We start from the raw sequence: 21,928 nt of genomic DNA, 5'->3' as shown, positions 1-21,928 counted from the left end.
CTTCTAACAGATATCGTTATTATATTTTTTTCATATAAAATAAAATAATTAGTGGTACTTGATTTTGTTAAAAAATTCTTTTCAAATATCCTTATGTATTTTCCTAGATCGGTTTATATAAATGTCACACTATATCGAATTATTATTTAGAATCGATGGCGACAAATTCTAGGATAGTCACAGATGTGGTGTTCGTATTCTGAAGTATCATTTTTATGCCTTATGGCATTCTGCAAAAGCCGACAAAGATTTTGCGTAAATTGAATACTTACGACCGAAAAGTTTTCACTGATATTGTATTGGTGAGTGCCCAAACAAACTTTTATAATTATTATTAGCGTAATTTTAATAATATGACAATTTAAAAATTGCAATTATTTGACACATTTTTCGAACGCGCGCAAATATGCCGACTGTACGTGACAGAAGCCGCCATCCGGACATCATTCATGACCGCCGTCCGGACGGCATATGAAATTTGCGACAGTGTGGTCGCTTAATCAAAGTCGTAGGTCTCGGCCGACTTCAGTTGTAACTTTTGTTCGGACAACTTCCAGAGAGTGTAGTGCAGGCATTACAATATTCCATGATCTGAAGTTTGATCAGCCTCCTCTTGGTTTAAGTTTGTACGAACTTAGCGGTCCAAGTTGTACGGCTCTTAAAATTCTGATACCTTGAATTTTGAGTATGCTATCCAATTGTGAATGTCAATAAAAGTTCTAAAACTATAATTAGTTTTAGAACTTTCATTTGGTTCGGTTTGAGTTTGAACAGCAAATGCTCTTTTTCCAACTGTCAAATTAGTTTCATAGCCATTTTAGAGCAGTATATTAACGTCTATCAATTAAATTATATTTTCGCTAGTATAAATATATATCTACTGGTGAAAATGTATTTGGACTTAACCAGTGAAAATATAACTTTACCAAAAAACACATTCGCTATAACATTTGTACACCGGATATAAATAAATAATGATAAGTATGCAAATATAGATATTACTACATAAAGAAAAGTTGAAATCATATAATTTTACCATCACTTGCCAAATAATTTGTATTTTCACTGGTAAAAATATATACCTACTGGTGAAAACGTATTCCGATATGATTTTACTGAAATGATATATTTAAAAAAATACTGTGTTTTCTAGATTTTCTTTTAGGAATAAGCACTGAAACTTAATGTATTATTTATTTATTTTACTGCATTATATCTAGTTGTCAAATTACCGACAATACAAACTATAAAAACGTTAATTTTTTATAATTCAACTGATGCTGTTGTTGATTTTTCGTTATGTCTTTGCTTCATCCTTAGATATTCTGATCTGAATATTTAGATCGAATATCTTAATTTACTGCTTCTAATTTACATTCCTTGAATATTTTCTTTCATGTGTAATATTTTTTAAACATTCAAAAAGCAATAAAGTCAACAATAATTTGCAAACAAATTTTTTCTAAGTCAAATAAAGAATTGAACTCTTGGTATCCGAGTGACTGCTTAACTAGACCTTATTAATATTTGCTTTCTCGGGCTTTTAATGCTCGTTTTGATCGATTTTACGCTTTGTGCGAGTTTGGATCGGAAGGGAAATTCCTCTCAGTGTCTGAAAGAGTTATATTAAATAAGAGATTTAGTACGGCAGTATTCTAAAAGTGCAACGTCCAATATCGCTGATTTGGAGTGGAACCAGACTTTTTGCTATTGTCTCATAAAGATCTTGTTATGCTATATTTTTGTATTGGTGATTCTAAATCAGTAAAATTTGGCAACTTCGTAATTTTATACGTCATACCTGTTTTAATGCACTAGTTCGGCGGACATGTGCACTGACCTTAGCCTTTGTTTATGGTTTTTATGCGACTATTAATATATATAGTTTAATGTTTGCTCAGATACGCAATTAGTTTAATGAGAACTTTTTATCCTTCACGATTAATTTCGTCGCAACGAGGAACTGAGAATTCAATTATCTTAATTGTGCGTGTCTTATTTTGATAAAATTACAATGTATGTAATAAAGATAAAATTCATGACTGATTGTTTAAACCCTGGCCTATGATAATTTGTAAATACCATAAGCACTGATATTAATATATATCAATTATAACTACTTTTAAGGAATATTGATTATTATTAACGGATATAGAATCCATAAAATATGAAATGCTTTTATTGCACTTAGTGCTTATTCATGTCTTAACCACGGACGACAGTTATCTAACTATTGATTTGCGCATCTAACATTGGGTTATTAGGTCATCTTTGATTCGAGATTCATTTTTTATATCGTACATCAATTTTACCGTTCGTTTAATAACAAATGTGCGACAAAAAATAACAGTTGTAACACTCTGTGTGTTGTCTAACTCTTAAGAACAGCGTTAGCTTATTTTTTATGAACAATGTGAATCGATCATGTTATATGAAAAACTTTTATTGATTCCAATGATGTATATTATTTATATCCAAATCATAAATGCATTTCTTTCCGGTACCCCCAATAAATTACACCTATTATATTTCACGCAATAAAAAAATACTTATTGATAGATTCGCCTTGAAATGCTATATTAAACGATTGCTTTGTGTCTTATACGTTTATAAAATTAAATCAATAATCACCTTTGACCCAATGGAACATGATTTTATAGTCACGATAATGTTCATATATTAATATTACATGTTAAAGTATGCTTACAATTTATATTTTTTTGTATTATATTTGTTTCATTGAAAACGTTATCTGTCTACGTTATCGTTTCACGTTCGCTTTGAACTTTGCTATTTCACGGATTTGGAGTATTTGTACGTATTCTTTTATACATAACATTACAATGAGATATGATTTCATCAATGTTTGTTTTTAGACACTTCGTAAGTGGTCTTCTTTTTCGTCGGTTTCTTCTGCTCTTTAATTAACGACTAACTGTAATCCGCGTTTTGTAGATCAAGTTTTTTTAACTGTTGTACGATTGCAATTGTCAAAATTGCTTTTTGATTAGACGGCACACTTTGGTGTGTAATTATGACGTCAGTGGTTAGGAGCAGATGTTTTTATTCAGAGTCAAACGTCAATGGCACTCAATGGGACGGTTAGAATCGTGAGGTGAACGTTTCCAAAAAAGGTGGGTGATGAGATCTCGTTTCGAAACTTGCGATTCTTCTTTAGGCAATGTTTTGCTCCTTTCGGACAAATTGGCACAGCTTCATGTTTCAAAATTTCATACCAATCAATTCAGGGGTTTCTTACTATCTTTAAACTTTTAATAGCTATATTGCCAGTTTTCTGGCGTAAACTATAATATACATGGTACATAAAATTCACATCTATACTATACTTTATAGCTTCATGTTTCAAAATTTCATATGGATCAATTTAGTATATGTTACTATCGTTATACTTTTAATAGCTATCTTACCAGTTTTCTGGCGTAAACTATAATATATATGGCACTTAAAACTCACATCTATATAATAAATTATATATTTAAACTGCTGTTAGGGTTTGGTCAACATTAACTTTGATTTAAATAATACATTGTATAGTATGTATTTTAAATATAAGCAACGATAGATTAGTTGTATACGTCAGTGATTAATATTTAAATGACAAGGGTTCAAATCCTATATGGATCCGTATCTGAGTGATTATTATATAATTATATTTTCAACCGATCATCACAAATAATATATTCCTAGATTTGTTTAATCTTACGTGATAAATATTATGCTTGCACTATACCCTCTGGAAGTTGTCCGAACCGAAGTTCAACTGAAGTCAGCCGAGGTCGCCGACTTCCGAGTAGCGGCCACACTGCCACAAATATCATATGCAGTCCGGACGGCGGCTGCTGTCATGTACAGCTGGCATATTTGCACGCGATCGAAAAATGTGCCAAATAATTAAAATTACGCTACTGATAATTATAAAAGTTTGTGTGGGCACTCACCAATACAATATCAGTGAAAACTTTTCGGTCGTAAATATTTAATTTACGCAAAATCTTTGTCGGCTTTTGCAAAATGCCATAAGGCATAAAAATGATACTTCAGAAAACGAACACCACATCTGTGACTATCCTAGAATTTGTCGCCATCGATTCTAAATAAGAATTCGTTATGGTGTGACATTTATATAAACCGATCTAGGAAAATACATAAGGATATTCGAAACCATTTTTTTTAACAAAATCAAGTAACACTAATTATGTTTTAATTATTTAATTTTATATGAAAAAAAAATATAATAACGATATCTGTTAGAAGAATATACTATCAAAAATATAATTAATCCCTTTTGGTGCCATAAAATATTCAAAGATGTCAGTAAGAGTCTGTTGAAGTCCCCGATAAGCATGTGGTATTATAACTTGACCACGTGACTACGATGCAGCGCTTGACGTGCGTGTTAACCATAGGACGCCTACGCGCATACTGAAATTGAACCGAGCTACTCGTTCTATCTCAGTTTGCGAAAAACCATATCATTATCTCTCTCACTCTCGTCACTTAACACGCGAGAGAGCGAAAGAGGAAGTATCTCACCGCTCGCGCTCGAAAGAGCAGCTCCGACTTCGGTTTCTTTGACTTCCGTCCGTTTGCCGACAATGTTCGGAAGCGCTCGAAGCTGGCCAAGTCGACTGAATTACCCCCACTTTACCTCCCGTTCTCAGTAACCTCGGAGAGATTTTAGAGCGGACAGAACCGAACTCGACCGAAGTAACCCTCTATATTCTCCGTCCTTGGCCAACCTTGGCCAACTTCCAGAGAGTGTGGCGTAAATGTGACCCGTCGTCATTGTATACGATTTGAAAATATTTAGCAAACCCATCGGCAATCTCTTCAGAACCTTCAAAATTGATGTTGTTTCAACTCATCGATGACAGTAAGGAGCGGCCGTGAATATAAAATTAATAATGAAAAGCTTAACATCCTTCTTATTAAATAATTTTAATATTAATTACTATTTCCAGTAAGCTAATGTGCATTATTACTACTGCTAGAAAATATACTTTATAAACACTCTATACGTAAGAAGTTTCTCAGAGTCGCGTAGGACTGCCTCCCATATTTCATTCCTATTACAGAATTCGCATAATTCATGCGTTATTTATTTTTAATATGATATATATTGCCGTGCTCAAAACGGGTATCGATTACAATGGAGCTGATGAATAATTTATTCGAGCGTTAACCACGCGGCTGAGCCATCAATCACGGAAAGCGACGATACACATGTCTAGGCGACGTACTCCTAGACCGCAATGATTTATTCTCCTCCGAGAACTAGTTCTGTTCTATATCAGCCTACCCCTTTGCACCAAACACACGTCTCGTTAACCGAAATGCGATTATGATGCGAGTCGCATTCCCTTCGCCCGCTCGATGTTTATTCCTAGACCAGTGCCTGGATTCCCAGACTGTCCGATGCGATTCCAGAAGAGAGCAATGCTTTTGGTCTCGTGATTTATGTCGTCCTTAATTCAAATCGGGTATCGCTTTCAAGGGTCTAATTGATGGTGTACGGATTTCTTTGAAGTTTTATTTAATGCTAGGATACTTTTAGAATCTGAAAAAATCTCATTCAGTTCCTGTTTAATAACTATAATATCAAACATCTTACATTCAACTTGTAGAGCTTATACTGATTGATGCGTCTGGCCTTGATTTCGTCAATGCCCTCTCGTTATCCTCTTCTCATTATTCTTCTTTTGTTCCACCGTCTGGGAATCTACTTTTGCCATCGCCGATGGATAATCATGATCGTCCGCCAGCCGATTCCTAATGGTGTTTGCACGTTCACAATTTACACAAGTGCGTTTTACCCATGGCGAAATTGCCAACTACGACCCTTAATGCTTGTCATTACATGGCAGAGATCAAATTGCCCGAGAACGAGATCGTCTCTCATAAATCACACGTCTGAAAACCAATCTTGAACTTTCACTGGAATCGTACGAAAGTGAGGACCGTCAGTTGAAAACGATCAGATATAGAACACGAATTAGTGACAGATGTGAAATATTAACAGCAGTTACATCGATTCTCGTCACAAATTTTCTCATCGCAGATTTCAGCTGAAATCTTCGTTTAAATGATATTAGCGATTTAAATTTTAAAGTGAAATTTCACCCAAATCATTCTCTTAAATTACGCTGCCATGAGATGCGACATCTGCCTATACTTCTTCCGCTTATTTTACGCTTATTTGGTTTTGAGGCAGAAGAAGTGTGACTTTATAGCCAAATAGACGCCGGGAAATCTGGTAATAGTTATTAACATATATATATTTATATATATATATATATATATATATATATATATATATATATATATATATATATATATATATATATATATATATATATATATATATATATGTGTATATATATGTATATATATATATATATATATATATATATATATATATATATATATATATATATATATATATATATATATATATATATATATATATATATATATTACCACATATATAGAGAAATGGAGTCTTGGAACTCGGAGTCTTCGTTGGCGTGTCGAGTTGTATTATTGTTGGCTGTGATTTCGATCAAGCAGCAAAGTGTTGACGAGATGTCGTATCTGTTTTTGTATCTTAAAAACATAAAACATAAAAATCAGTTGAGTTTGACGAATAGTCACACGGAAGATTCTTTATGGTTATCATCAACCAATTATTTTCCTGCTTTTCTAATTTTGGCAGAAGAAATGAATGTACAATCTTTGCATTAAATATTCCTTGCTTATGTATATTTTTTATTCTACCATAATATAATAAATTTTGTACTAAAAATATTAAAATAGTGTATAGTACTCCATAAAAAAATCCATTCAATTCATAAAATAAAAATAAGTCAATCGCAGAGTTTCAGAAAAAAATATTGTCGATCGCAATCCTGAACAAGTTGGCCATTACTTCTCTATAATATGACAGATATATAATTTTTTTCATACATCGAAGGACATATTCTCATTCATATTCATAATTCCATCCACCCATGAAATTTTGAGCATTCGTCTATATATCCAGATAGTTTTCAAAGGTCTTTATTTCTCAGATAAATGATTGATTTAAGGTCCGTGGCTCCACTTTGTACAAGAAAATGGCAAATATACAATCTTTGTACATTCTCAGCTGAAATCTAAGGTCACGGTTTGAGAATAGAGGTCTCATTCTTGCTATTTCTTCTTGAAATGAGTCCCATTTTTCATTCACCCACGTACCCAAATATATCTGTACTGTGTGACGATGTTTATTGATTCATTTTTGAAAATTAGTTACATTTAGTGTAGAAAGTGATTTTTTTTGCAATTAATAATTCATCTTCAGCCTCGTTGTGTTTGAAAGTCGCTGGTATTATCTGCAAGGAATATTACTGTATCATGCGCAAATCTGGTATTATTTATTGGGTTACTGTTAACGAGTGTCCCAAGATCACATTTATCAAAAGCTTCTTGAAATATTGGTTCGGAGTACATGTTAAATAGCAAAGGATCCTTGTCGTATTTATTTGTATAGTTTATTATAGTAGACTATAATTCATAATATATTAATTTGTACGTAAAGCTTTAGAATTTAAATTTTTTTTTGCTATTGAAACCGGGATAAAATAATGCATAATTTTTTTCTATAAATGAATCATATTTTTGCCACAGATTTTAAATAACCTGATTAATATGTATAATTATGCGGTAAAATAAATCTTTTTAAGTGATAATAATAATAATATGCACTTGTAATTAAAATTAGTATATACGTATTGTATTGTATTTTTATTGGTATATAAAACTTTGCTTATAATATCATATACAAGTAGCTGAGATAATTAAAGTATTTTAAATAAACTCTGGGTGTGTCTAAGCTTAGTGTTTCAAAACAGAGATAAGACACTTAATTTATAAAAAAAAATTACACACTAATAACATATTGTCCCAATACCAATACCGGTATTCGGGCAAAAATTGACCTTTGGTACTACAGCCATTACAAAATTAAATACCGGTAGTAACGAAAATATTTTTTTATTTATTTTTTTAAATCCGTACGTCATATATGTTGCAAGCGATATATAATTGGCTTAGAACTAAGAAAACGATAATGCCCATATTGCTGGAAAGCAAATGATGCTCATTGTAGGGGATTAACCTAAGTAGTAGATCAATCAGGGTAGGATATCAAAGTAGAATCATATTATTCCTTTTAGTACAAGAGCGCCGAAATATCGGCCCATCCTACGTATTCAAAAAATCCGACCGTCTGATATTTCGGCGCAAATTTTAAAAATTTAGTTAAACATGATCGATATTTTTGAATATGCACGACGTCATAAAAATAAAATATTGTCTATATATCAAGCAAATCTAACAGTATCTAGTAGTTCCCAAAATTTCTGTTATGTAACAGAGAAATGATCACGCCTTTTTTTATGATAGGGTTGGCTGGCGAAATGAAAACAAAAGTATGTATGTCATACACGACATTCTTTCTACTATTTGTACATTTTTATCTTCATTCAGTCATATCTTACTAAATATAAAATTTACTAAATTTTTAGTAAATCTCAATAGTTCTATTTAAATAAAAAAAATATGTTTTTATTATTAATTTCATTTTTAGCTTTGCATTATTTTCCAATAAAAATATAAAAAAAACTTTTTTCATTAGAAAATAATGCAATGTTATTTTTTTGCTACCAACTAAGGATAGGTTGTACTAGACGATATTAAGTTTTGCTTATTAATAAACATGGTGAGTCTTGCGAGCGATACTTGGATATTTTTTTCGGACAATCGATTAAAATAATAATGTCAATACCGGTATTAACCGGTAAACTAAAATACACATCAGAAAAATATTTGAACCAATTAAATAATTTTATGATTCAACGCTATTTACTGTTATTAACTGATATTAACCCTAAATTCATGTAAAATCAAATAATACGTTACATTTGAGAAAGATTACTCAAGAAAAATAGTGCATATTAAAAATAGTAGTGATATAGTGATAGTATAATAAAACTCAAGAAAAATAGTAGTGATAATAAATAAAAAAAATATTTATATAAAATTTTCTTGATTTAGTAATTCATTAATTTAAGTATACATATAGTTGAAAGAAAAGTTGTAAAAAAACTTTTATTCAATAGTATCCCATAGTTTTGCTTTCATAACTCGCCTACGATTCTCTCGCACAATAGGGAGTGTTTCACCAAAGCGACAAGGATTATAAATCATCAATAAGAAATATTTTTATTCTATTGCCAAACGAAATCATCACGCCCCTAGGCCATGGGTGTCTATGGGTGTCATGGAAACGACTCTTAAACTTTGATCCGAGCCATGTTGTTATTATTCGAAGTGAGTAACTGAAATCCCCGAGCGTTGCCCAAGACATAAATCGAATCTAAAGATATTTTTATTTAGATAACATCGACAGGGCGCCCAGATGTTAGCAAATGGCGGCCTGTGATCTACTCCCACATGGAAATCTAGATCCTGTACGGAGAGAACGTGTTTATATCTACACGTTATTAACCTAGGACAGAGGCGGGCAACCTATATTCCTAGATAGGCACAAGTGTTGAAAACTATAACAAATAATTACACAATGATTCAATGAGTGTGTAAATAAATGTAAAACTTTTGTGATCCTGTGTTTCAGTAATATTATGAAAGAAATATTTAATACAATAATCCATCATAAGTTAAACGTATCGTATATTTTAAGTAAACATAACTTTGCCCAAAAGTAATCAATTTATTTATTTATGTTTTAATTTATACTTTTTATCAAATAATATAATACATCAAATGCATTTTTACTTAAATATAAAACATTGAAAATTTTCCATACAAGGTTTTTCAACCCTGTTCTAGGATCTCCGCGGTGGCAATCCGGCATTATACCGAGACTCGCCATACAATTGAATGAGGATCATCGATGGTGAAGAATGTCTCCATATCTTCCAGCATTGTGCCATGGTATCGACCGGATTAAAACCCACACGACGATCTTATTGAAAGCCTTAATAGCTTGCTAATACCTCCGTGACCTTTGCATCTTGACCCTGTCGCGCATCAATCTCTCCGCATTCAACGATCTCCTTGTGTGTGGACCCACCTAGTCGTTAGTATCTCTAACGAGGATAAGAGCCATAAAATCGGACAAAGGATCGGCCTATTAATTATCTCAATTTGTCCGCTCCTTTATGAGCTTTCAAAGTTGTAAACCCATTGACACCGGGTCAATAAAAGGGGCATGAGTCACAAACTGCGGTACATAAATTAACTCCGGAACGGTTTTGCATTAAGGCGATGCTATAAAACGTTACCGGGGCTTTATTTCATCGTATAGAAGAGGTAAAGTTGAAAAAAGTGTAACTTACTACCCACTTTAATTATATCTTGATCTAACTGGATCAGGATCAGAACTCAATGCATTGTTTGATAGTTAAACCTTTAAATTGTATTGGTGTAAATTATTTAGTTTCGATAATTGAGCGTTGAAATACTAATAAATCTTTCATAACAATAATTTTAATCGTAAAACAAGTATTAATCTTTTATATCTTAATTTTTAATTTGTTAGTAATGTTTTTTTTTATTATTCTTGATACAAAAAAAATAGTGCAAAAAATTGCTTAAAGATTGTAAAATCATTTATTTATATTTTTTATTATTTACATAAAAAAAATATTAAAAATGTCTACTACTTTTTACGATATATTTTAGTTATATTATCAAATGTCACAGCTCTTAAAATTATTATGCGAAACGACCATTTCCGTACGAGAAGATAAAAATCACATCAATGGTCCTTAATCTTTGCATATACTCGTAAATTTTAATTTATAACTCCCCGTTAAAGCATTATTGACTAATAAAATATAGTTTAGATTAAGCTAATGGTTATTGTTTATTGCTAGTTTGTAGAACATAAACCAATGTTTTTCAAATATGTATAACATAGTGATAGCTTGCAAAATAAACACCTTTGCAACTAATTTCTAATCATGTATAATTTCACAATCTGTCTTTGTTTTATCAATGTATCCGTGAACAAGTCTAGTTAAGGTCTGAATTACACGAGCGCCCACTGTTACTCAAAATCAATAATTGATTCATTTCCTTCGCTTTTTTCGACCGACAAGAATTATGCATCGCCCACTAGCTGGTGAGGAATGTACTACCTCAAAAAAACAGTCCTAGCTCTGAAAATCGCATTCGCTAAGTGGTTGTTATTAATTGTTGTTGGATGGTGCAAGTCGACCGACCAGAAGTTAGCAGTTTGTCACGGTGACAGGGTATCATTATCATTTCCATGGTCCGTAATTAAAACTAAGGTCCGAGCACGCGATATTTATTGTTAATAAACACACGTTATTAGCGTTTATTTATTGTGAGCGCACTTCGTTATAAACGATACGTGGATGCAACATGACGTGTGTGGATTCGCAACACGCTCCTAGGAATCGTCCATTTCCGTTTCGAATAGCTATCATTCATAAGTATGTAGCAATGAGTTTTAACTTGAAATTTTGTTTCAGTGTACACCGATCAACCTGTATCTTCCGCTTCTCCGCCAACAAGAGACAAGATCAACAGTGAAGACAAGGCTAGGTCTAGGAGAGGAGCTGGCAGAGAACGTAGGAGACCTGCTTGGGAGACCAACTCTCAAGACGGTATGTTTTTTTAATCATTTTCTTTGTAATGTAAGATTATCAATCATAAGTATTCATAGAAGTAGTCTTTAATCTCCCGCGACCCTTAGAACTCTTCAAGCTGCATTAAATTTGAAAACTCCTTTAAAACTAAGACCAATAAACAATAAATAAATTCTTAACTAATCACTTTTTTCTCCTCTTCTTTGTGTTTTAATATAAAAACAGCAAGTATAAGATATTCTTTTAAATCTGCGGTTATGTCAACTTTATTGGATTCAAAGGAAGGTCTCACTCTGTAGATGCTGTAGTTTAAGAGGGCTCTAAATATGCGCCCGATCTTGCAAAGTCGAAAGTTTGGCTTTGGGCTATCTGCGGATGAAGTAGCAGGGGCGGCCGGCCAAAGACGAATTGTTGGTGAATGGCGAATCGCTCCTATTAATGACAGCATACCTTATGAGGCTCTCTATTTATATTTTAATGATTTTTCTCAAAGACGCGAATCGAGCTTTTAATTAATATATTTCCCCCTTCTTTCGGTAGCTCTCTCCTCACCCGATATAAAAATACAATATTTTAATTAAAAAGTGGTTTTAATTAAAAATAATTTATAATATTCATGATAAAGTTACACAACACGTTTTCTTGCTCGTATGTCGAGTCAATTTTTAATTTGCTCGTATCTCGATAAACTCGTAATTCAAGTCACTCGTAAGTCGAGGTTCCACTGTACTTTTATTTCACGACTTAGTTTATATATACAGTGAAATCTCAGTATAGCGAAGCTCACGAAACCGAAGAAAAAATTCGAAAAAAAAAGTTTGAGGGTCGGCGAAATACCTTGAAAGTCTAGGACAAACTGAATTGGGAGAAATAGTGTGTCAAGTTGTAGTCATTCTTAAGTTCGGATCAAAATATTTCGTTATACTGAGATCAGTCGTCGTTACAATAAAAACATTTTGTATGAAAGTTTTTCGGGGATAAATTGAAGCTTTGTTATACTGACAATTTCGTTATTTCGGTATTCGTTACAAATAAATGTTATTGTATTTGTTTTGTATGTTAAACCATAGCTTAAGAATTTAATATTTAAAAAATATTAGGCAAATAGAATTTAATGAATAAAATATATATGTATGAATAAAATATCTACAATTTTTGTACTGGCGCAATCATGAGGCAGTTTATCTGCAAAATATTTAATAATTGTCTCTGCAATTTCTAAAATTAAGATACCAGCTTGGACTCAATAGCGTAGTCTGTAATGTCTCAGACTAGTAACTCTGAGGTTGCTGGTTCGAGCCCCAGCAGCGGCACCTGAAATTGTATTTATAAAAAATACGCTATTATAAAAAGCCGGCCCCAGCTAGATAGGTTTTCATTGGTTTTCCTTATCTATCTGATAAATATCGTGATGAATAATTAAAATAAAATGGAGCTAGGTTGTTATAGTAGACTAATAGTTCATAAGAATAAAATAGTCACTCATTTACAGCTGATTGTGTTTACCCCGTTGTAAAGCATTGGGCTACCGCATGTTATGCTGCGTACGAACGGAAGATTTTTATTTTTATGACACAAATCATTTTGTTTTAATGTTTTAATGTACCGCTTATGTTATTTATTTTAGTGCTGATCGCAATCACGCTTTTACTGCAATTCTTATCATTATCGAGAAAATGTAATATTTTCACAATAAACCAAAGTTGAATGATCAATAAAGTGGATAACACGTTTAGTTTACGATCAGAAGTTCTTAAAAAATCTGCAGCGCTGTTCAACGTTCAACCGTTTATTTTGTTTCCAATGCGACTATAAAATATCGGAAAATTATTTACCTCCCCTCTTAAGTGTGTATGTAAGTATGTAAATAAAGTAGAGATCATCAACTTATATGAAACGAACCAATCACTCAAAGTGTCATAAATTCCGCAGGCTATCGATCGCGAACCCTAAGATCACGACTATCCAATCTGCGTTTTCCAATCTTACGTCAGCACTTAACCAGATCCGACTCAAATAATGTATACGTGTGTCTCAAAGACATGTCGTAAATTTCAGAAAAAGATTCGAAGCGACTTTATCGCTAAGAAGATAATAAAAAAACACAATATGGCAACCCTGATAATCTTCTCGCCCACGCGTTTGATAGAACGACGAGCTTTGACGTTGTTGAAGTCCATACCTAATTTATCTTCCATATTCTTTTTTGCTTTGAATCTATTTAAGGAGATGGCGAATTAAGCAGCGGTTCAGTGTAAATATGTGAATTTAATAATTGTTTAATCATCCCTTTTAAATTATGATTCAGTTTTAATAACTTTGCAGAATAACTTTACATATAAATTAGATAATGTCTAGTAACTGAAAAATATAAATAAAATCGGCCTTAACTAAAGACTAGCAAAAATCTAAAACTATACATACGATAACATTATTAATAAGCGATTTTTAAAATGTAGACTTCCTTAGAAATAAATAATACTACAACCAAAATCAACCCTTGGACAAAAAATGTTAATCCAAAGATTCACTAGAATTGAAAAAAAATTAGTTAAAATAGATCTGGATCTTCCAGAAAAATGACTGAAGCTGATTATGATCTACATGTGTTTATAGGTTTCTTGAAACCAAAAATATGTCACTTTTACCTTCACATCAATAATTCTCACATCGACAATTGTTCGTTTTTTCGCCGCATTCTCTATGATACGCGTCGTAGGAATCTCAATGTCGCCTCCTCGATTTCTACTGCTTTTTTCTTCTTTCTTTCGCTTCTCTCGCACGCAATTAATTTCACACGAGATATTCGTATGGAAAAGTGCTCGTATGGAGGTCGAATGTTCTTATCCTTCGCACAGTTTCAAAGTGAGCCGACGGAATGCAACGTGAAACGGCGATTAATTGCCTTCGTCTATCGATATCTTTCCAAGAATTCAGACCTCTGAATGTTTTCATTTTACATATGCATGTACATGACTCGCAAATGTGTCTGAGAATGTCGGATTTAGACTATGATAAGGATTTCATAATAAGGATCATTTCTTCATTAATCAGAATCGTGACACACTTTCTTTATGAACTCCTCAAAATAAGACTATTTGATCTCTCTATCTTAGTGTTGTTCCATAGACTTAAAATTATTAAAAAATCGTCTTTAATTAAAGCTGGCTCTATCTCTATTACATTTAAAAAAATCCTGCAGCTATTTGAAATATCTTGTGAACTTCGATCTAAAACCAGGGACGTCATTTCAGCTTTTTTCAAGGGGAGGCAAAAGTTGTCCAGTCTATCAAAGACTAAAAAAAATATTTCAATCAGTTTAATAATGAAATTTGCAAAAAATCTTAAAACAAAACAATTTATATACTTGAGCAACACATGTAATCGTTTTTATTATCAATATACCCGATTAACTAGTGCTGCTCCAAAATTTATGATCTTGATGCGACTTTATTTTGTTTTGAAATGCGAGACAGTGAGACGCTCCTTCTAAAAAAAGTGCTTTTAAATACTTTTGAATAACATTTGTGAATATAATGTTTGTGGCGGTGTTTACTATGACCGAATTCGCAGAATTCGTTCTTTAAATGAAACAAAATCTTAGATAGGCCCTCCCTTTATTATCGTTTAACGCTTATCTCAAAAACAGGTATGCTTCGCAATTTTTGTGAAGTTCGTTTTATGTTTCTTATTTGTTGTTTAAGTTTAAAAAAATATATTTTAATCAGTTCAATAATGAAATTTAAAAAATCTTAAAATGAAACAATTTATATACTTGAGCAATACGTGTAATCGTTTTTATTCTCAATATACCTGAGTGATTATATTTATGATCTTGATGTTTTTGTTTCGAAATGCGAAACAATGAGACGCTTCTACTAAAAAAATGCTGTTACGCCTTCGAAAAACATTTGTGAGTAGAATATTTATCCGCCGTGTCTACTATGCCCGAAATTCGTAGAACGAAACAAAATGTTGGAAAGGCCCACCCTTTATTAACGTTAAACGCTTATCTCAAAAACAACAAAACAAAAAAACAACCATAATTTTTTCTGAATTAATTCAATCGCAGCTGATCTTAATTCTGATTTTTTTAAAAAGCTGAAATGACGTCCCTGATCAATAGATATTTAATGATAACCAGAAAATTTCTGGTTTAGTTTTGTTTTATATAATATTTCTATTTTGTTTAGATTCATAGTATTTAATTAAATGACATTTTTTCTGGCTAAATTCAAGAAAGGGCAAATGTCTCCACCTGTCTAAAACTATCAATTCTTTAGAGTTATATTAACCTCTGATTTATCAATATACAAGGAGCATTGTCTTGATGGAATCGGATATTCGCATGGACCGTATTATTATTACTACTGGCACATGATTCCTACCCTGCTGCTGCCATTAAATAATAAGCTATAAAGCTTTCATCAATATGCTTAACTAACTCTTTGACAAACATAGACATTGTTTAAAATTTATCTCAAAACAGATTTGTCGGACCAAATAATCGAACTTTTCGTAGAACTATAGTCCCACTTCCTTGACATACTTTCCGTAGTCTCGATGCAACAAACGCGATTGACTTTTTAACTCTGAACTAATTTCTTTGCTAGAGATGATAATTTTGAGTAGCTTCAAAGCGAGAATACATAGTGGTGGAACTATAGCTGGACTTGATGCATCAACCTAGTACTCAACATTTTTTATATTACCTAATGATGGGAAATTCCCTGCCTCGATTCCTTCAAGATCGTAGAATTTTATGGATGCCTTCCAAAGAGCATCTCCTACGCGTCCGAGCATTCCAAGGATTTCCAAAGGACATTTAATACGTTTTTAGAGTATTCAAGAATGTGGATGGCGCATCCCACGCCCCGGGGTACACCTTTTATTCGACCCTAAATAAAAATCTGACCAAACTCTCGAATGGTATCGTATTCTTTTTTATATACTGATATATAATGGCGTTCAATCACGCTCGGCCTTCTAGCGCCGATTTCGTCGAAGAGACGATAGCAATCTGCTTCATATGGTCAAAGTAAAGACTTTTTCCAACTGCACGCGTCCAGGGCCGCATTCTCCGGTAATGATCCGAACGATTGCCATCTTTTAGTAATTGAGCACAGGCTCACCACCATGTGACCCACTTTTGAGTACCTACATAGCAAGAACTGAGTTGACAGTAGTATTGTTTGTTGCGTTTAGTTATTCCACGATCGGTGTGGTCGGCCTACCGGTACTATTCAAAGTTGATTGATGAAAGCAAAAGACTTTTAGAACGAAGAAGGAGGCAGAAATGCGGCCGCGTTAGTCGTGACGTGTGATAACTTACGACCCGCGTGTGATGGCTTAATGGTAATGACATTGGATAATAAGCGAAAAGTATTCGGTTCGATTCGCGAACGTGAAGACTTGCTCCTATTCATTATAGCAACCCTTTAACACCTTGTATCTTGGATCAATTAATATCTGATCGAGTGCTCAGCCAGTTAATTGAACGATGTATATATCGTAAATAAAGTACACTGTACAACAATTTTATCACATATATAAAATTACACGCTAATTTCGATGGCATCGTATTTTTATACATATTACATTTACTTAGCGTAGCTCTGTCTAGTGCACGTTCGATTTAACTTGTCTATTCTAAATCGGAAGCGAAATGGTAATTATATGTCAATTTCAGACTTTAGTATATTCTTAGTGCTAATAGAATATTTTTAATATTCTAATGCCTGCACTACACCCTCTGGAAGTTGTCCGAACCGAAGTTACAACTAAAGTCGGCCGAGATTTAAGACTTCGAGTAAGCGACCACACTGTCGCAAATTTCATATGCCGTCCGGACGGCGGCTTCTGTCACGTACAGTCGGCATATTTGCGCGCTATCTTAAAAGTGCCAAATAATCGCAATTTTTAAATTGTCATATTATTAAAATTACGCTACTGATAATTATAAAAGTTTGTTTGGGCACTCACCAATACAATATCAGTGAAAACTTTTCGGTCGTAAATATTCAATTTACGCAAAATCTTTGTCGGCTTTTGCAAAATGCCATAAGGCATAAAAATTATACTTCAGAATACGAACACCACATCTGTGACTATCCTAGAATTTGTCGCCATCAATTCTAAGTAAGAATTCGTTATGGTGTGACATTTATATAAACCAATGTAGGAAAATACATAAGGATATTCGAAACGATTTTTTTTAACAAAATCAAGTACCACTAATTATTTTTTAATTATTTAATTTTATATGAAAAAAAATATAATAACGATATCTGTTAGAAGAATATACTATCAAAAATATAATTAATCCCTTTTGGTGCCATAAAATATTTAAAGTTGTCAGTAAGAGTATGTTGAAGTCCCCGATAAGCATGTGGTATTATAACTTGACCACGTGACATGCGTGTTGACCATAGGACGTCTACACGCATACTGAAATTGAACCGAGTTGCTCGTTCTATGTCAGTTTGCGAACCACCATATCATTATCTCTTTCACTCTCATCACTTAACACGCGAGAGAGCTAAAGGGGAAGTACCTCACCGCTCGCGCTCGAAAGAGCAGCTCCAACTTCGGACCCATTGACTCCGGTACTTTTGCCGACAGTGTTCGGAAGCGCTCGAAGCTGGCAAAGTCGACTGAATTACCCCCACTTTACCTCACGTTCTCGGTAACCTCGGACAACTTTCGAGAGATTTTAGAGCGGGCAGAACCGAGCTCGATCGAAGTAACCACGAAGTAACCCACTATATTCTCCGTCCTTGGCCAACCTTGGCCAACTTCCAGAGAGTGTAGTGGAGGCATAATAGAAATCTAATACGATGATTAAAACATTAATAGAGTTGCCAATGATGTTATTTCTATGGATTGTGGGTCAAGTTCCTGTCTGCATAGATTTGCAACGCATATTTTTGTATTTGGCAAATGTTAATAAATCGTTTAAAAGTTTCATTCCTAAAAATCACAAATAAATAAAGCAATAAGTTTTACAAGCTTTTAGCAAGTACTTGTCTCATATTTATTTGCAACGGTCCAAGGTCGTATTTTCAGATTTTTGCAAGGTGAGCAAAAGTTGGTAGTTTTTTAAAAAAATCGATATAATTTAGATCCATGTTATTTCATTAAATGACATAAATTTTTCTGATCAAATTCAAGTGAAGGCAAATTCCTCCACCTGCCCCCGAAATTGTCCCTATTAAAAATCCACGTCAAAAACCATAAAATCGTGCTGTCACGGTAGAATCGCCCGGTTATCTAGCGTTCATAATAAGACTTTCTATAACAAAATTACAACTTACAATAATTGATAATCGATGGAAGCATATCTAAACCAACTATTGACTAATAGGAGAGCGCAAAAAAGAATTATCCTTTCTCAGAAGACCAAAATCCACGTCAAAAGCAATAAAATCGTACCGTCGCCATCGTAGTGGGTACGCTCATTTCTAGCATTCATACTACGACTTTCATAATAACATTACAAATTAAATTAGGAACATATAAACCGAATTTTCCCTAATAAGAGAGCGCAAAAATCAATTATCACTTCTCAAAAGTCAAAAATCCACGTAAAAGCAATTAAACCGTGTCGTTGCCGTCGCAGTGGGAACGCTCGTTACCGAGCGTTCCCACGCGCTCCGACACGATTTTATTGCTTTTGCCATGAATTTTTGCCTTCTGAGAAGTGATAATTGTTTTTACGCCCTCCTATTGACCAAAATTCGGTTTGAATATACTTTGACCAATACTCTCATATCAGAAGTCCGTAGTAATATAGCTATTATTTTTAAAACATAGTGTAATATCAAAGAGCAGACTAGCTATAGAGCAATATGCGAGATGCGACATCTGTCTGTACTTCTTTTTCCGCTTATTTTTCCCTGAGATATAAGTTCGCTTATTTTATATTTTGGACCTAATGAAAGCTCTAAAATTATAATTAGATTTATAATTTTCATAAGTTGGTTTTAATTAATTTATGTAAGTTATGTTTGAGTTTAAATAGAAAATGGACGTTTCGCAACTGTCAAATTGAGTTTCATAAACATATTGAGAGCTTCTGAATTGATAATGAATAAGATTTTATGGTCAATAATATATTGTATATAATATAATATACTACATAATATATATTATCTTTACTACATATGTACCTATAATAGCTATCAACTATTTTGTTAATGATTTACCTAAGTTTCCACAATTCATGTACCATCAATTCCTTGTTAGTCCTGGATGTATGTGCTTACATCTCGTTAAAAACTTTTTCTGCCAGATTCACTTCTGATAGATTGATGAAGACATCAATTTCTATCTTCCAACTCTTTAAATGCGTTTAATCAAAAACATTTATACTGTAGATCGTAGAAACTAATCTTCTTCCGCCTTTCGACCAACATATCCTAGATCGTATTACCAATAATAACTTGTAATCCAAGAGCGACCACCGACAAAGACAACCTTATTATTATCAACTTGCGAGTGTTTTAATCTTCAGTTGTTCAGCTACTGAAGTAGCTTTCTTCGGTACAATTTGCACGTGAGACTAGATGGTGCTAATTAATACGCATTCACTGGCGAGATAATGATTGTACGATTAAAAGATAGTTTTGCAATCTTGGGGCCGCTTCGATTTCTAGATCAATTAGCATCCGATAAACGTCTCTCGGATATTAGTGCTTTTTTTTGTTCTTCTTGTGTAGTATGTACATTATACTCCCACGTCGATTTTCGCTTTCTATAACACAGTAGACCGTTTGTTAGTGGGTGAGAACGTTACGAAATAAGGTCCGAAATTTTTACTTTTCCGGAAATTGTGCTCGAGTGGGAGTATACCAATATAACTAGGTTACTTAATATGATATTTAAATATTTAAATATTCATGAGCAATCATTTAAATGATGCATTTGGACTGACTATTTTGTACTTTATTGTATGGTAATTATTAGCTTTCTACTCACAGGTGTTAATTTATTTATTAATAATAATTTTGGAAGGCTTGGAACGCATCAATTATAAATATCATTTCTAGAGTTTCTAGAATCTTGTCGGTTGTATGAAAATATTACTAGTATTAATTTATAATTTGTATATGTACTAGGATATCTTAGTCATATGCTATTAAAGCGACACCTTCGAGTCTCACACAGCAAGGATAAATTAATATCCTGCTGATCGATTTGCGCCATTATCGATTCGCTATCCTGCTAAGAATTAAACGCCCAATTAATTATCCACGAGCTAAAGGGATATGCGGCTCGGTTTAATTGAATGCCAATTATGGGTGGACAAAATCGTAAATTTGCACAATATGCAAAACTGTACTTCTTTTGACGCTCGATTAACGATTTACCTCGTACACGCATAACCTTTTGCGCTATTTTTAAAACATCGTTCGACACGATCTTTATCTCGAGATTAATTAAAGTGGTATTTTTAATCAATTCTTCAGTCTATACATTCAGATATTAATCTTTATTTCTTCTATTTTTATCCTGAGGATGATGACTCATTGTAATACTACAAATCCTGATTAATAATATTGTACATTTCATAGAATAGTGTACTGTTATATTATTTTGCTTCTGTCATAAATTTCATGTATATATTATATAAAAAACTACTCTGTATATCAGTGTGTATTTTTTTATAGAATACAAAATTTATTTCTGATAAATCATTATTGTTTTTTAAAGTCAGTTTTGAGTCAGTTCATACACAGCTTTAAGTCAAGTTAAACTATTGATTCCAAGTCGTAGCTGGACCAGATTTGACATGAAGAGAGAAGCGGCTGATTTCTCTGTCTTTTTTGTCTTAATGGTCGGCGTTGTTTCACTTATTTTTGAGTTCGGATGAACACTTATGTGTCAAAATTATAAATGAAGTATTGTCAAAAGCGAGTTCAAGTATCAATACAGATGCTATGCATCATATTTTATACGCCTTTAATTATTAAGATCAGTGGATTGTATTTGTTATTTTTCATCTTATTTCCTACTATACATTTTTATGTAGCTGGTCGTTAAATATTGAACAGGTTAGAGGTTCAGCAACCTAGCAACTTATTGTTTTCCATCCAGCTGCAATTCAATCGATTTTTTGTTAAATACATTTCGTAAATGCATTGTTGCATGCTAACATTTGACACTTTAAACGCGCGTGATTGTTGACAGCTGTCTGCTTTACTGTGCTGCCAACATATGAAACTCGAATTGGA

General features: G+C 33.0%; 1 protein-coding gene across 4 annotated transcripts in view; it reads left to right on the top strand.

Annotated features, from left to right (window-relative positions):
• The window catches only part of osp (myosin phosphatase Rho interacting protein outspread), a 312,881-nt gene that overhangs the window by 278,294 nt on the left and 12,659 nt on the right, over positions 1–21,928 (top strand). For all 4 annotated transcript variants that reach the window (XM_088186721.1, XM_088186720.1, XM_088186723.1 and 1 more), the window contains exon 7: positions 11,580–11,714. In XM_088186721.1, the coding sequence (XP_088042847.1) occupies positions 11,580–11,714 (135 nt within the window). The remainder of the gene's footprint in view (positions 1–11,579; positions 11,715–21,928) is intronic.

Source organism: Plectrocnemia conspersa, unplaced genomic scaffold (genome assembly GCF_051122295.1).
Source record: "Plectrocnemia conspersa isolate PC_06_02 unplaced genomic scaffold, ASM5112229v1 ptg000005l, whole genome shotgun sequence".
NCBI lineage: Eukaryota > Metazoa > Arthropoda > Insecta > Trichoptera > Polycentropodidae > Plectrocnemia > Plectrocnemia conspersa.
Note: the sequence above shows the minus strand (reverse complement) of the source record. Positions and strands in the feature narration are given on the sequence as shown.